The sequence below is a fragment of the Oryctolagus cuniculus genome, chromosome 2 (assembly GCF_964237555.1).
Source record: "Oryctolagus cuniculus chromosome 2, mOryCun1.1, whole genome shotgun sequence".
NCBI classification, from domain to species: domain Eukaryota; kingdom Metazoa; phylum Chordata; class Mammalia; order Lagomorpha; family Leporidae; genus Oryctolagus; species Oryctolagus cuniculus.
The window spans coordinates 1,782,173-1,797,660 of NC_091433.1; the positions used below are offsets into that span (position 1 = coordinate 1,782,173).

Here is a 15,488-nt window from a genome sequence, read left to right on the forward strand (position 1 = left end):
CCGCTGTGCCACAGCGCTGGCCCCTATACTTGATTATTAGTTGACTATATTACTTGAGATTCCTTTTTTTTTTTTTTTAATTTTTTTTTTTTTTTTTGGACAGGCAGAGTTAGACAGTGAGAGAGAGACAGAGAGAAAGGTCTTCCGTTTCCATTGGTTCACCCCCCAAGTGGCCGCTACAGCCGGCACGTTGCGGCTGGCGTGCTGTGCCGATCCGAAGCCAGGAGCCCTGTGCTTCTCCTGGTCTCCCATGTGGGTGCAGGGCCCAAGGACCTGGGCCATCCTCCACTGCACTCCCGGGCCACAGCAGAGAGCTGCCCTGGAAGAGGAGCAACCGGGACAGAATCTGGCGCCCCAACCGGGTCTAGAACCTGGTATGCCGGCGCCCCAGGCGGAGGATTAGCCTAGTGAGCCGCAGCGCTGGCCTGAGATTTCTAATATTTTTAGTTTGGCTTTGTAATTGTAATTTATTTTAGCTATTTTGATGTTTTAGCTAACATCCTTATTTGAGTGCAAATGTGCAATTAAAATGCTGAATTATGGTATTTAAGTACTAACTGTGGCATGATGTACCCATTTTCTCTTGTTTTAAAGTTGAATCAAACTTTTTGAAGATTTTAGTTTCTTGTAGATTTTAGCAGCCTTATTTCATCTGTCACTTCTGTGATTTGCAGCTGGAGGGGGTTCCTCATGCAGCCCTGTCCCTTCAAGAAAGCACAAAGGTGAGTGTTCCGGGGGCAGTGTCCTGTTGACTCTCGCCGCCTTTTCTGTGAACACTTAGGCTTCCGTCTGGCGTCCTCCGTGAGTGCAAATGTTGCAGGAATCTGATAAGCAGGCCAGGAGAGTCCACAAGGGTGGCTTTTATAAAAGCTTGGAATAGGCCCGAGAGTACATGTGTAGGCCTGATGGGCCGCAGGGTCTCTTTGCAACGGTTTCACTCTGCCCCGTGGAGGGACCACAAGCTGCTCTGTAGGAACTGGCCGTCCTGTGTCCTGTGCTCGCTCCTGCTTTTGGGAGTGTGTGGTTGTGTTTTGTACAGGTAGTGAACCTTCCTGATGAATTTTGTTTTGTATTAGGAATATTATTAAATGGCCCCTTTGATTAATTATTTTAATTTGGGTTTAGTTATCATTTTTCAGCCACATTTAACTCTAAATGTATCAAAGTGTTCTAATATAGTTCATTTTAGTAAATTGAAGTATTTCTGATATGATCTGATCGTTTTAGTATATTATCGCTTTGTAACACCATTTTCTTTTCCTCTGTGGATTTCCATTGGAAAGAATTGTCTTTTTCTACCTTGAAATCTTATACACTAAACCTTTCTCATGTCAGGATTTGAGTAATATTTCCAATAATATTTGCATTATCAAATGGGATTTTTTTAAAAAAAGATTTTATTATTTGAGAGGTGGAATTATAGAGAGAGAGAGAGAGAATCTTCCATGCACTAGTTCACACCCCAAATGACTGCAGTGGCCGGAGCTGGGCCGATCCGAAGCCAGGAGCTTCTTCCGGGTCTCCCACACAGGTGAAGGGCCCAAGCACTTGGGCCATCTATCTCCCACTGCCCTCTCAGGCTGTAGCAGAGAGCTGGATCAGAGGAAGAGCAGCTGGGATATGAACTGATGCCCACACGGGGTGCCGTTGCTGCCTGGGATATTAACAGGAGTAACATTCTAGAATTCACGGAGTTAAGTGGACATTTCCTAAAACAGCCTTGAATACCTATACTGTTTGGTCCATCATAGTGTGGGATGCTGCTTACTCCTTCCTGAGGTTTAGCCAAACACTGAGATTGTTTAAAAGCCAGAAGGATTCTTGGAAGTTCTCTTTGTATTCTCTAATTAGGAGAGATTCTTAAATACAGCTTTAACTTACCTTAATACCAATTTGTTTATTTGTTTTATAAATGGGATTTTTAAGGAAAGATTTATTTGAAAGGCAGGGGTTGAAGGTGGAGGGAGAGCTTGATCTTCCATTCACTAGTTCACTCCCAGATGCCTGTGACAGCCCAGGTCGAAGCAGGAGCCTGGAGCCCCATCTGGGTCTCCCACGCGGGTGGCAGGGGCCCATACTTGAGTGTCTCCTGCTGCCCCCAGGGTGTGCCTCAGCAGGAAGCTGGATTGGGAGTGGAGGAGCTGGGACTCCAGGTGTCCCAACAGGGTTTTAATTGGTGCACTGCTCTCCCACCTGCCCCACGCCCTTTGTTCCAGGTGAAATCTGGTAAAAAGAGTCATTGTGTTGAACCTGGGATTGCATTCAGGGAGGTGCTGGGCTCTGGTGCAGCCCTGTCTTGTAGCGTCTAGGACGGGTTGCCCTGGAGTGGATCTGCAGACCAGCTCCCTGAAGTTCTCTGATTTCTCAAGGCCAGCCACTTGCTCTGTAATGAAGGGCCCTGTTATTTAGTAGTCACGCCAGGTTACTCTGGTAATCACGTCTGGATCGGTTCCCTTTGCTAATTTTTTTGTGGTTTTATTGCTGTATCACTCTAAACTTACGAAAGTCATCATACCTCTGACCTGTTCTTTGAGGATCGGTAAAATTAGAAATTGCCAATTACCGATGGTTAACCAAGTGGTGTCATTTAATGGCGTATACACGTAGTGTGGTCATCATGACTTAGAGTCCAGTTAGATTTTATTAAGATTTTTGATTTCCTTTTCCCCCTGCTAACATAATTTTGACACATGAAGTTTAAGGCAATCTTTAGAACCCGGGGTGCCGGCGCCGCAGGCGGAGGATTAGCCAAGTGAGCCGCGGCGCCGGCCTGTTGCTACTCTCTAAGATGGCTGAACGTTTCCTAAGCCAGAAATGTTAAAAAGGAATTCTGTCACACCAAGTCAGTCATGAGCAAGTTTGCAGTTCACAGGCATTTAATCTACACAGAGGAAAAGGCACTGCATGAGGGCAGGCTTTGCGTCGAATAAGCTGCCTCAGCCCTGCCTTTGGGGAAGCTACCCTTTGCCAGCTCAAGGCAGGGTCTGAGCTCCGGCCTGCGTGAAAATGTATTTGTGGGTTGCCAGGAACAGCGTGGGGAATACACAGACACTAGCTTCTTGCTGCTCATTAACGCCTGGGACAAGAGTTAAGCTTTGTCTGAGGGGAAATGAGCTTGAGGAGACACACACAATACCAAAAAGTTCAGCCAGCTCACTTACCTAACATGAACGGGGAGCTTTGCTCAGTCTAAGTACTTGTTCTTCGCAGTGTGTATCTATGATCATAATACAATGAAGTTTTATAGTTTCCAAATCAAAATACAAATGATTCTCAGTTCTGTCCTTTTGCTTGAGTTCTGGTTATTACCTATAGAATATAGAAAGCAGATAATAAAATAAAAGTGACTTTAGGTATGAAAGTTATAAATAATTTCTGATGTCACATTGGAGATTTGATATTATCTGAGAGCTAATAGAGTTGGGTTTTTCAGCCATAGCTTACCATTTTTAAGATTAAGTAGTGGGCCGGCGCCGCGGCTCACTAGGCTAATCCTCCGCCTAGCGGCGCCGGCACACCGGGTTCTAGTCCCGGTCGGGGCGCCGGATTCTGTCCCGGTTGTCCCTCTTCCAAGCCAGCCCTCTGCTGTGGCCAGGGAGTGCAGTGGAGGATGGCCCAGGTGCTTGGGCCCTGCACCCCATGGGAGACCAGGAAAAGCACCTGGCTCCTGGCTCCTGCCATCGGATCAGCGCGGTGCGCCGGCCGCAGCGCGCCGGCCGCGGCGGCCATTGGAGGGTGAACCAACGGCAAAGGAAGACCTTTCTCTCTGTCTCTCTCTCTCACTGTCCACTCTGCCTGTCAAAAAAAAAAAAAGATTAAGTAGTAATGTAAGTTATTTAAAAGTAACAATCTAAATCAATAAATACTAATTATTTAAATACTTTGTGCTATATAGTTTGAGAGCCAGTTTTTAATTGTTTTCTATATAGATATAATTTTAATAGTATTCTTAACATTGGCATTCTTTGTGTTGAGCACTCTTGAGGTATAAAATATAGACTTTGAGGGAAAATGAAGTATGCCTTGGACTTTGAGTTCAGAGCAACCATGTATGTAATTTTTGAAGTCCTTATTTTTAGCGAACTTAAAAGGCATATCGCTGCATTGTTCACCAGGCAAAGTGCTCTTAGGAGAAGAAGAAGCCTTGGAAGATGACTCTGAGTCGAGATCGGACGTCAGCAGCTCAGCCTTTGCAGGTAGACGCGCTGTGAGCGGCCCTGGCGGACCTGCCTCCGCCCCCCGCAGCCCCTAGGGTGTTTGCCCAGCCCGCTGTCTGCCCCAGCCCAGCCCCTGCGGCTTCCAGGATGGCCTCTGGGGGCAGCCAGTTGTGGAGCCGACTGACTGCTGTAGAGGATGATTTGGACTTCTGTTTTAACTTTCACTCTGAAACAGGAGTGACGGTGTGTTCACATCGCATGTTTGATGTTTTCCTTGTTTTAGACTGTTTCACAGTTAGATCTTTCCTCCTTGAGCGTGGCTTTTCAGGTAGGAGATGTTGGGTAAAAATACCATGAATTCAATACTACGTTGTTGGGGGAATGGGATGAAAATTCTCTTTGGATAATTTTTTAAAAAGATTTATTTATTTATTTGAAAGGCAGAATTACGGGGCGGGGAAGAGAGTGATCAATCTTCCGTATGCTGTTGCTCCCCAAACGGCCACAATGGCTGAAGCTGGAACCAGGAGCTTCTTCCAGGTCTCCCAAGGACTTGGGTCATCTCCCGCGGCTTTCCAAGGCACATAGGCAGGGAGCTGGATCAGAAGTGGAGCAGCCGGGATTCTAACCGTTGCTCACACGGGATGCCAGTGTCGCAGATGGTGCAGGTGGCGGCTGTGCCACAGTGCTGACCCTGTCCATGGATGATTTAGCTTGAAAGGCTCTCCCTTTGTTTACAGATAATTATCTAATTAAATTTGTGTGTATTTGATGAAAGATGAGTGTTAAGACACTAGAAACAACATTGAATGAGAATGAGTTTGTTTGGATAATCCTCTCTCAAAGAATATTTTTAGATAAATTAAAATAGATCAAAATACTCCTCTTTTTTTTTTCTTTTTTTCTTTATTTATTTATTTACTTATTTATTTATTTATTTTTGACAGGCAGAGTGGACAGTGAGAGAGAGAGAGACAGAGAGAAAGGTCTTCCTTTTGCCGTTGGTTCACCCTCCAATGGCCGCCACGGTTGGCGCGCTGCGGCCGGCGCACCGCACTGATCCGATGGCAGGAGCCAGGTGCTTCTCCTGGTCTCCCATGGGGTGCAGGGCCTAAGCACTTGGGCCATCCTCCACTGCACTCCCTGGCCACAGCAGAGAGCTGGCCTGGAAGAGGGGCAACCGGGACAGAATCCGGCGCCCCGACCGGGACTAGAACCCGATGTGCCGGCGCCGCAAGGCGGAGGATTAGCCTAGTGAGCCGCGGCGCCGGCCTCTTTTTTTCTTTTTTTTTCTTTACTTATTTGAAGGGAAGAGCTTGAGAGAGAGAGAGAGGGAGAGACAGAAAGATCTGGGCTCTGCTGATTTACTCCCAAATGACACAACCATATCTGGGGCAGGCTGAAACCAGGAGTTGGAATTCCATCTGAGTCTCCCCTGTGGGCGCAGGGCCCAAGCACTTGTGCTGTCTCCTGCCTCCCCAGTGCATTAGCAGGGAGCTGGATCGGAACAGGGACAGCTGGGACTCGGCCAGTGCTCTGATATGGGATGCCATGGCTGCAAGCAGCAGCATCACCCTCTGCAGCAGATGCTAGTCCTAAGATCCTCTATTAGGAAGGAAAAATCTGAGTAATTCCAGTGACAATTATTTATTAATTCATTTTCCAAAACAAAACTAATCTTTCTCATGATTACAAAAGAAGAAATTAGTACAGCAGAGATTACGCCTGTTGAAGAGTTCAAAGCTCAGGTGCCGACTGACCCAGGTGCCCCGAGCAGTGACTACAGCTAGCAGCTTGATGTTAGTGTTTTCACAGCGATTTTAATACAGTGGAGTTGTTTGGCTGGTTCTGGGTTTTTTTTTGTTTTTTTTTTTTTTTTTAAGATTTATTTTATTTATTTGAAAGAGTTACACAGAGAGAGGAGAGGCAGAGAGAGAGAGAGAGAGAGGTCTTCTATCCGATGGTTCACTCCACAATTGGCCACAATGGCTAGAGCTGTGCCGATCTGGAGCCAGGAGCTTCTTCCGTGTCTCCCACAGGGGTGCAGGGGCCCAAGCACTGGGTCATCTTCTACTGCTTTCCCAGGCCATAGCAGAGAGCTGGATCAGAAGAGGAGCAGCTGGGTCTCGAACCAGCGCCCATATGGGATGCTGGTGCTTCAGTCCAGGGCTTTAACCCACTGTGCCACAGCGCCAGCCCCTGGTTGGTTCTGTTTTTAAATGGATATTTAAAAACTGACCTAGGAGGGCCGGCGCCGCGGCTCACTAGGCTAATCCTCCGCCTTGTGGCGCCGGCACACCGGGTTCTAGTCCCGGTCGGGGCGCCGGATTCTGTCCCGGTTGCCCCTCTTCCAGGCCAGCCCTCTGCAGTGGCCAGGGAGTGCAGTGGAGGATGGCCCAGGTGCTTGGGCCCTGCACCCCATGGGAGACCAGGAAAAGCACCTGGCTCCTGGCTCCTGCCATCGGATCAGCGCGGTGCGCTGGCCGCAGCGCGCCAGCTGCGGCGGCCATTGGAGGGTGAACCAACGGCAAAGGAAGACCTTTCTCTCTGTCTCTCTCTCTCACTGTCCACTCTGCCTGTCAAAAAAAAAAAAAAAAACTGACCTAGGATAACGTGGTATGAATTTATGCTACCAGAGAATAGGACTGAGTTAGAGACCTTGGAAGAAGGCAAGCCCACCCTCAAGAGACGGAAGCTTCTGTCGTTTCCGACTGCTGCTCGCTCAGAGCGCCTGGTCTGACCAGCCAGCCTCCTGTTCGACCTCCTGTTTCAGCTAAGGCTGGAATGGTCGAGTGAGACCTTGAACTTCAGTTTTTGCAGTGAAATACCATTTATTTAATAACTAGTATTTATTTAATAACTAGTATTTATTTAATAACTAGTATTTAGAAGCGATGCTTCCCCTTACTTTCTTCTGCAAGGATCACAGTGAAGGCCAGTTGAGGGGTGCGTGAAGGGTGTGCTGCTGTCCTGCCTTTGGCTTTTGTAGTGCATATCTTCCCTGTATTTCAGAATGCTTTGTAGCCGAAACATCTGTTAGCAGTGAACTTTTTGTCATTTTCCACTTGTTCTCCTGCCGTTTGACCAACGCGAGTGTCTTTGTCTTCAGCCTCAGTAAAGAGTGAGATCGGGGGAGAACTGGCAGCCTCTTCAGGGGTCTCCACTCCTGGTGCTTCGGGTCACGACATCATTACCGAGCAGCCCAGGTCGCAGCACACATTGCAGGCGGACTCGGTGGACTTGTCCAGCTGTGACCTGACCAGTGCTGCCACTGACGGGGACGAGGAGGACATCTTGAGCCACAGCTCCAGCCAGATCAGTGCTGTCCCATCCGACCCTGCCATGGACCTCAACGATGGGACCCAGGCCTCTTCACCCATCAGTGACAGCTCCCAGACCACCACTGAAGGGCCTGATTCAGCTGTGACCCCATCTGACAGTTCTGAAATTGTAAGTGAGCAATGGGCTGCCTGTCGTCCCACGCTCTTCCCTGGAGGCCCAGGCCTACTTTTTTCCTACTGTCCAGTCTCAGCAGGGACAGCGCAGCGGTCATCAGCTCATGTCCCTGCCTTCACTGAAGGAGGTGGCTTCGTGTCTTGGATTGAACACACTTGTATTCACTCTGCTGAAGCTGAGTGCATTTTATGTTGTTTTTAATTGTTTATTAATTTACTTGAAAGGCAGAGAAATAGGCCTTCCGTTCGCTGCTTCACTTCCCAAATGCCCACACAGCTAGGTCTGGGCCAGGCGGATGCCGGGACCTGGAACACATCCAGGTCTTGCGTGTGGCAGCAGGGACCCAACCGTGCAGTCACAGGCAGCTGGGTCAGGAGCGGAGCGGGGCTCAGGCCAAGCACTTGGCTGTAGGATTTCAGCATCCTCAGCCTCATCTTACTGGGCCACATGCCTGTCCTGAAGCTTACATTCTTTAAGACCTTGTTGGGCCCTGGCTCCCTAAAAGTCCGTACAGTCTGTTATTAACAGGTTTGCAGTCTTTGAACAGCACAGACCCGAGGCCTCTGAACTGTGAGTTAATGGACAGGAGGCACATCTGGGATATTCTAATCGAAAAGTTTGCTATAAATGTATACTGAACTTTCTACCCCATTTTGTCTCCAATTTAAAAAATTATGGTAAAATATACGTAACATAAATTTTGCCATGTTAACCATTTTTAAGGGGCATTAAAGACTTGTAAAGAATGCCGTCCCCACCCCCTCCACGCGACTCCACCCTGTACTGAGCTGCCTGCCGAGCAGCCCTCTCCCCACACCCTGGACGCCACCACTCTGCTTCCTGTCTCAGTTGCACTGCTGCAGGCCTTTCATGCCGTTCTGTCTTTGTGCCTGGCTTATTTCAGTTCACAAAGTGTCTAAGGGTCACCCAAGTCGTAGCCAGTATTAGCATCTCCTAACTTAAAAAAAAATTGCTGTACTGAGAGAGAGTGAGAGGAGAATCTCCCATCTGCTGGCTCATTTTGCAACAACCAGGGCTAGGCCAGCTGAAACCAGGAACCAAAATTTCGTTCCAGGTCTTAGTACAGGTGGTGGGGACCCAACTACTGAGCCACCATGACCTGCTGCTTCCCGGCTGTGTGTCAGCGGGGAGCTGGGATCCGGGAGCTGCTTCCCCGGCTGTGTGTCAGCGGGGAGCTGGGATCCGGGAGCTGCTTCCCCGGTTGTGTCAGCGGGGAGCTGGGATCCGGGAGCTGCTTCCCCGGCTGTGTGTCAGCGGGGAGCTGGGATCGGGAGCTGCTTCCCGGCTGTGTGTCAGCGGGGAGCTGGGATCCGGGAGCTGGGATCGGGTGGAGCTGCTTCCCGGCTGTGTGTCAGCGGGGAGCTGGGATCCGGGAGCTGCTTCCCGGCTGTGTGTCAGCGGGGAGCTGGGATCGGGAGCTGCTTCCTGGCTGTGTGTCAGCGGGGAGCTGGGATCCGGGAGCTGCTTCCCCGGCTGTGTGTCAGCGGGGAGCTTATCTCTGTGAGTGGACATTAAGAACAGGATAGGTGTTTTGACTTCAGAGAAATTTCAGGTTGTACACAGCATTTTAAAATAGACATGAGGCTGTGGAGGGAATACAAGAATGCTGCATACAAACCAGGAGCAGTGCGTGCTGTGAGATGTGATGTCCGTCATGATCCGTCCCTTGCCTCTGCTGTCTCCTGCCATCCCCCGAGCTGTCACCAGCGACCGAATGTTCTGCTGTGGGGGTGGGATCTGGGATTCAGCCTTCAGCCAGGAGCTCCTAGTTTGCTGACCTGCCGGGAGCTAACATTTTCCTTTGGTGTGTCTCACTGCTACAGTTCTTTGTAGTCCATGAAGTGCTTCCCTGTCCTTTAACTCATCAAATTACTTAGTAAACACTGTATTTGGTGCCTTTTATGTTCTAGAGATTGCTCAGAAAGCTGGAGTGAAGAGAGGACACAGTTTCAGTACTTTTGCTCAGTTTTAGAGAGGGGTGGCCAGTGCTCTGTAAAGGCCTAGATTCTGAGTAAGTGTCTCTGGCTTTGTGGGCCGTGCCGTCTCTGGCAGCCCTGTGATCTCTGCAGGGAGAGTTTGAGAGCAGCGCCACGAGAGTGAAAGCGAGAGAGCAGGACTGTTTTGTTTTGTTTTTTTTATTTTCTTTCTTTTTTTCACAGGCAGAGTGGACAGTGAGAGAGAGAGACAGCGAGAGAAAGGTTTTCCTTTGCAGTTGGTTCACCCTCCAATGGCTGCCAAGGCTGGTGCGCTGTGGCCAGCGCACCGCGCTGATCCAAAGCCAGGAGCTAGGTGCTTCTCCTGGTCTCCCATGGGGTGCAGGGCCCAAGGACCTGGGCCATCCTCCACTGCACTCCCTGGCCACAGCAGAGAGCTGGACGGGAAGAGGGGCAACCGGGACAGAATCCAGCACCCTGACAGGGACTAGAACCCGGGGTGATGGCACCGCAGGCGGAGGATTAGCCTAGTGAGCTGCGGCACTGGCGCAGGACTGTTCTTGCAGAAGCTGTGTGGTGCTGAGTGTGGTGCACAGGCTGAAGTTTGCTTTCTGTCTTGTGAGTGTGAGTGTGCACGTGTGGGACAGGTATCTCCAGTAATGAGACACAGTGTGCACGTGTGGACAGACATCCCCAGTAATGAGATGCAGTGTGCACGTGTGGACAGACATCCCCAGTAATGAGACACAGTGTGCACGTGTGGACAGACATCCCCAGTAATGAGACACAGTGTGCACGTGTGGGACAGACATCCCCAGTAATGAGACACAGTGTGCACGTGTGGACAGACATCCCCAGTAATGAGACGCAGTGTGCACGTGTGGACAGACATCCCCAGTAATGAGACACAGTGTGCACGTGTGGACAGACATCCCCAGTAATGAGACACAGTGTGCACGTGTGGGACAGACATCCCCAGTAATGAGACGCAGTGTGCACGTGTGGGACACGTATCCCCAGTAATGAGACGCAGTGTGCACGTGTGGGACACGTATCCCCAGTAATGAGACACAGTGTGCACGTGTGGACAGACATCCCCAGTAATGAGACGCAGTGTGCACGTGTGGACAGCCATCCCCAGTAATGAGACGCAGTGTGCACGTGTGGACAGGCGTCCCCAGTAATGAGACGCAGTGTGCACGTGTGGACAGACATCCCCAGTAATGAGACACAGTGTGCACGTGTGGACAGGCATCCCCAGTAATGAGACGCAGTGTGCACGTGTGGACAGACATCCCCAGTAATGAGACACAGTGTGCACGTGTGGGACAGCCATCCCCAGTAATGAGACACAGTGTGCACGTGTGGGACAGCCATCCCCAGTAATGAGACACAGTGTGCACGTGTGGGACAGGCATCCCCAGTAATGAGACGCAGTGTGCACGTGTGGGACAGGCATCCCCAGTAATGAGACGCAGTGTGCACGTGTGGACAGACATCCCCAGTAATGAGACGCAGTGTGCACGTGTGGACAGACGTCCCCAGTAATGAGACGCAGTGTGCACGTGTGGACAGGTATCCCCAGTAATGAGACGCAGTGTGCACGTGTGGACAGACATCCCCAGTAATGAGACACAGTGTGCACGTGTGGACAGACATCCCCAGTAATGAGACACAGTGTGCACGTGTGGACAGACATCCCCAGTAATGAGACACAGTGTGCACGTGTGGACAGACATCCCCAGTAATGAGACGCAGTGTGCACGTGTGGACAGCCATCCCCAGTAATGAGACGCAGTGTGCACGTGTGGACAGACATCCCCAGTAATGAGACGCAGTGTGCACGTGTGGACAGACATCCCCAGTAATGAGACGCAGTGTGCACGTGTGGACAGGCATCCCCAGTAATGAGACGCAGTGTGCACGTGTGGGACAGACATCCCCAGTAATGAGACGCAGTGTGCACGTGTGGACAGACATCCCCAGTAATGAGACACAGTGTGCACGTGTGGACAGACATCCCCAGTAATGAGACGCAGTGTGCACGTGTGGACAGACATCTCCAGTAATGAGACGCAGTGTGCACGTGTGGACAGACATCCCCAGTAATGAGACGCAGTGTGCACGTGTGGACAGACATCCCCAGTAATGAGACACAGTGTGCACGTGTGGACAGACATCCCCAGTAATGAGACACAGTGTGCACGTGTGGACAGACATCCCCAGTAATGAGACGCAGTGTGCACGTGTGGGACAGGCATCCCCAGTAATGAGACACAGTGTGCACGTGTGGACAGGCATCCCCAGTAATGAGACGCAGTGTGCACGTGTGGACAGACATCCCCAGTAATGAGACACAGTGTGCACGTGTGGACAGGCATCCCCAGTAATGAGACGCAGTGTGCACGTGTGGACAGACATCCCCAGTAATGAGACACAGTGTGCACGTGTGGGACAGACATCCCCAGTAATGAGACGCAGTGTGCACGTGTGGACAGACATCCCCAGTAATGAGACGCAGTGTGCACGTGTGGGACAGACATCCCCAGTAATGAGACACAGTGTGCACGTGTGGGACAGGCATCCCCAGTAATGAGACGCAGTGTGCACGTGTGGACAGGCATCCCCAGTAATGAGACGCAGTGTGCACGTGTGGACAGGCATCCCCAGTAATGAGACACAGTGTGCACGTGTGGGACAGACATCCCCAGTAATGAGACACAGTGTGCACGTGTGGACAGACATCCCCAGTAATGAGACGCAGTGTGCACGTGTGGACAGACATCCCCAGTAATGAGACGCAGTGTGCACGTGTGGACAGACATCCCCAGTAATGAGACGCAGTGTGCACGTGTGGACAGCCATCCCCAGTAATGAGACGCAGTGTGCACGTGTGGACAGACATCCCCAGTAATGAGACGCAGTGTGCACGTGTGGACAGACATCCCCAGTAATGATACGCAGTGTGCACGTGTGGACAGGCATCCCCAGTAATGAGACACAGTGTGCACGTGTGGGACAGACATCCCCAGTAATGAGACACAGTGTGCACGTGTGGACAGACATCCCCAGTAATGAGACGCAGTGTGCACGTGTGGGACAGGCATCCCCAGGAATGAGACGCAGTGTGCACGTGTGGGACAGACATCCCCAGTAATGAGACACAGTGTGCACGTGTGGGACAGGCATCCCCAGTAATGAGACACAGTGTGCACGTGTGGGACAGGCATCCCCAGTAATGAGACACAGTGTGCACATGTGGACAGACATCCCCAGTAATGAGACACAGTGTGCACGTGTGGACAGACATCCCCAGTAATGAGACACAGTGTGCACGTGTGGACAGACATCCCCAGTAATGAGACACAGTGTGCACGTGTGGACAGACATCCCCAGTAATGAGACGCAGTGTGCACGTGTGGACAGACATCCCCAGTAATGAGACGCAGTGTGCACGTGTGGGACAGGCATCCCCAGTAATGAGACGCAGTGTGCACGTGTGGACAGACATCCCCAGTAATGAGACGCAGTGTGCACGTGTGGACAGACATCCACAGTAATGAGACACAGTGTGCACGTGTGGGACAGCCATCCCCAGTAATGAGACGCAGTGTGCACGTGTGGGACACGTATCCCCAGTAATGAGACGCAGTGTGCACGTGTGGGACAGACATCCCCAGTAATGACACAGTGTGCACGTGTGGACAGACATCCCCAGTAATGAGACACAGTGTGCACGTGTGGGACAGACATCCCCAGTAATGAGACACAGTGTGCACGTGTGGACAGACATCCCCAGTAATGAGACACAGTGTGCACGTGTGGGACAGACATCCCCAGTAATGAGACACAGTGTGCACGTGTGGGACAGATATCCCCAGTAATGAGACGCAGTGTGCACGTGTGGACAGACATCCCCAGTAATGAGACACAGTGTGCACGTGTGGGGCAGGCATCCCCAGTAATGAGACGCAGTGTGCACGTGTGGGACAGACATCCCCAGTAATGAGACACAGTGTGCACGTGTGGGACAGACATCCCCAGTAATGAGACACAGTGTGCACGTGTGGGACAGACATCCCCTAATGAGACACAGTGTGCACGTGTGGGACAGACATCCCCTAATGAGACACAGTGTGCACGTGTGGACAGACATCCCCAGTAATGAGACGCAGTGTGCACGTGTGGGACAGGCATCCCCAGTAATGAGACACAGTGTGCACGTGTGGACAGACATCCCCAGTAATGAGACACAGTGTGCACGTGTGGACAGACATCCCCAGTAATGAGACACAGTGTGCACGTGTGGACAGACATCCCCAGTAATGAGACGCAGTGTGCACGTGTGGGACAGACATCCCCAGTAATGAGACACAGTGTGCACGTGTGGGACAGGCATCCCCAGTAATGAGACGCAGTGTGCACGTGTGGACAGACATCCCCAGTAATGAGACGCAGTGTGCACGTGTGGGACAGACATCCCCAGTAATGAGACACAGTGTGCACGTGTGGGACAGGCATCCCCAGTAATGAGACGCAGTGTGCACGTGTGGACAGGCATCCCCAGTAATGAGACGCAGTGTGCACGTGTGGACAGACATCCCCAGTAATGAGACACAGTGTGCACGTGTGGACAGACATCCCCAGTAATGAGACACAGTGTGCACGTGTGGACAGGCATCCCCAGTAATGAGACGCAGTGTGCACGTGTGGACAGGCATCCCCAGTAATGAGACGCAGTGTGCACGTGTGGGACAGGCATCCCCAGTAATGAGACGCAGTGTGCACGTGTGGACAGGCATCCCCAGTAATGAGACACAGTGTGCACGTGTGGACAGACATCCCCAGTAATGAGACACAGTGTGCACGTGTGGACAGGCATCCCCAGTAATGAAGTGCAGTGTGCACGTGTGGACAGGCATCCCCAGTAATGAGACGCAGTGTGCACGTGTGGACAGGCATCCCCAGTTGAGACACAGTGTGCACGTGTGGGGCAGGCATCCCCAGTAATGAGACGCAGTGTGCATGTGTGGACAGGCATCCCCAGTAATGAGACGCAGTGTGCACGTGTGGACAGGCATCCCCAGTAATGAGACGCAGTGTGCACGTGTGGGACAGACATCCCCAGTAATGAGACACAGTGTGCACGTGTGGGACAGACATCCCCAGTAATGAGACACAGTGTGCACGTGTGGACAGACATCCCCAGTAATGAGACACAGTGTGCACGTGTGGGACAGACATCCCCAGTAATGAGACACAGTGTGCACGTGTGGACAGGCATCCCCAGTAATGAGACGCAGTGTGCACGTGTGGACAGGCATCCCCAGTAATGAGACGCAGTGTGCACGTGTGGACAGACATCCCCAGTAATGAGACACAGTGTGCACGTGTGGGACAGGTATCTCCAGTAATGAGACACAGTGTGCACGTGTGGGACAGGTATCTCCAGTAATGAGACACAGTGTGCACGTGTGGGACAGACATCCCCAGTAATGAGACGCAGTGTGCACGTGTGGACAGACATCCCCAGTAATGAGACGCAGTGTGCACGTGTGGACAGACATCCCCAGTAATGAGACACAGTGTGCACGTGTGGACAGGCGTCCCCAGTAATGAGACACAGTGTGCACGTGTGGACAGGCGTCCCCAGTAATGAGACACAGTGTGCACGTGTGGACAGGCATCCCCAGTAATGAGACACAGTGTGCACGTGTGGACAGACATCCCCAGTAATGAGACGCAGTGTGCACGTGTGGACAGGCATCCCCAGTAATGAGACACAGTGTGCACGTGTGGGACAGACATCCCCAGTAATGAGACACAGTGTGCACGTGTGGACAGGCATCCCCAGTAATGAGACACAGTGTGCACGTGTGGGACAGACATCCCCAGTAATGAGACACAGTGTGCACGTGTG

The 15,488-nt window shown here is 51.4% G+C and overlaps 1 protein-coding gene across 5 annotated transcripts in view; it reads left to right on the plus strand.

Moving 5' to 3' along the window:
• The window catches only part of HTT (huntingtin), a 166,441-nt gene that overhangs the window by 52,583 nt on the left and 98,370 nt on the right, over positions 1 to 15,488 (plus strand). For all 5 annotated transcript variants that reach the window (XR_011386170.1, XR_011386171.1, XM_070067983.1 and 2 more), the window contains exons 10-12: positions 675 to 722; positions 4,116 to 4,196; positions 7,267 to 7,607. Coding sequence is in view for 3 of the 5 variants with exons in the window: in XM_070067983.1 (XP_069924084.1) it covers positions 675 to 722; positions 4,116 to 4,196; positions 7,267 to 7,607 (470 nt within the window). In the remaining 2 variants the exon portion in view is untranslated. The remainder of the gene's footprint in view (positions 1 to 674; positions 723 to 4,115; positions 4,197 to 7,266; positions 7,608 to 15,488) is intronic.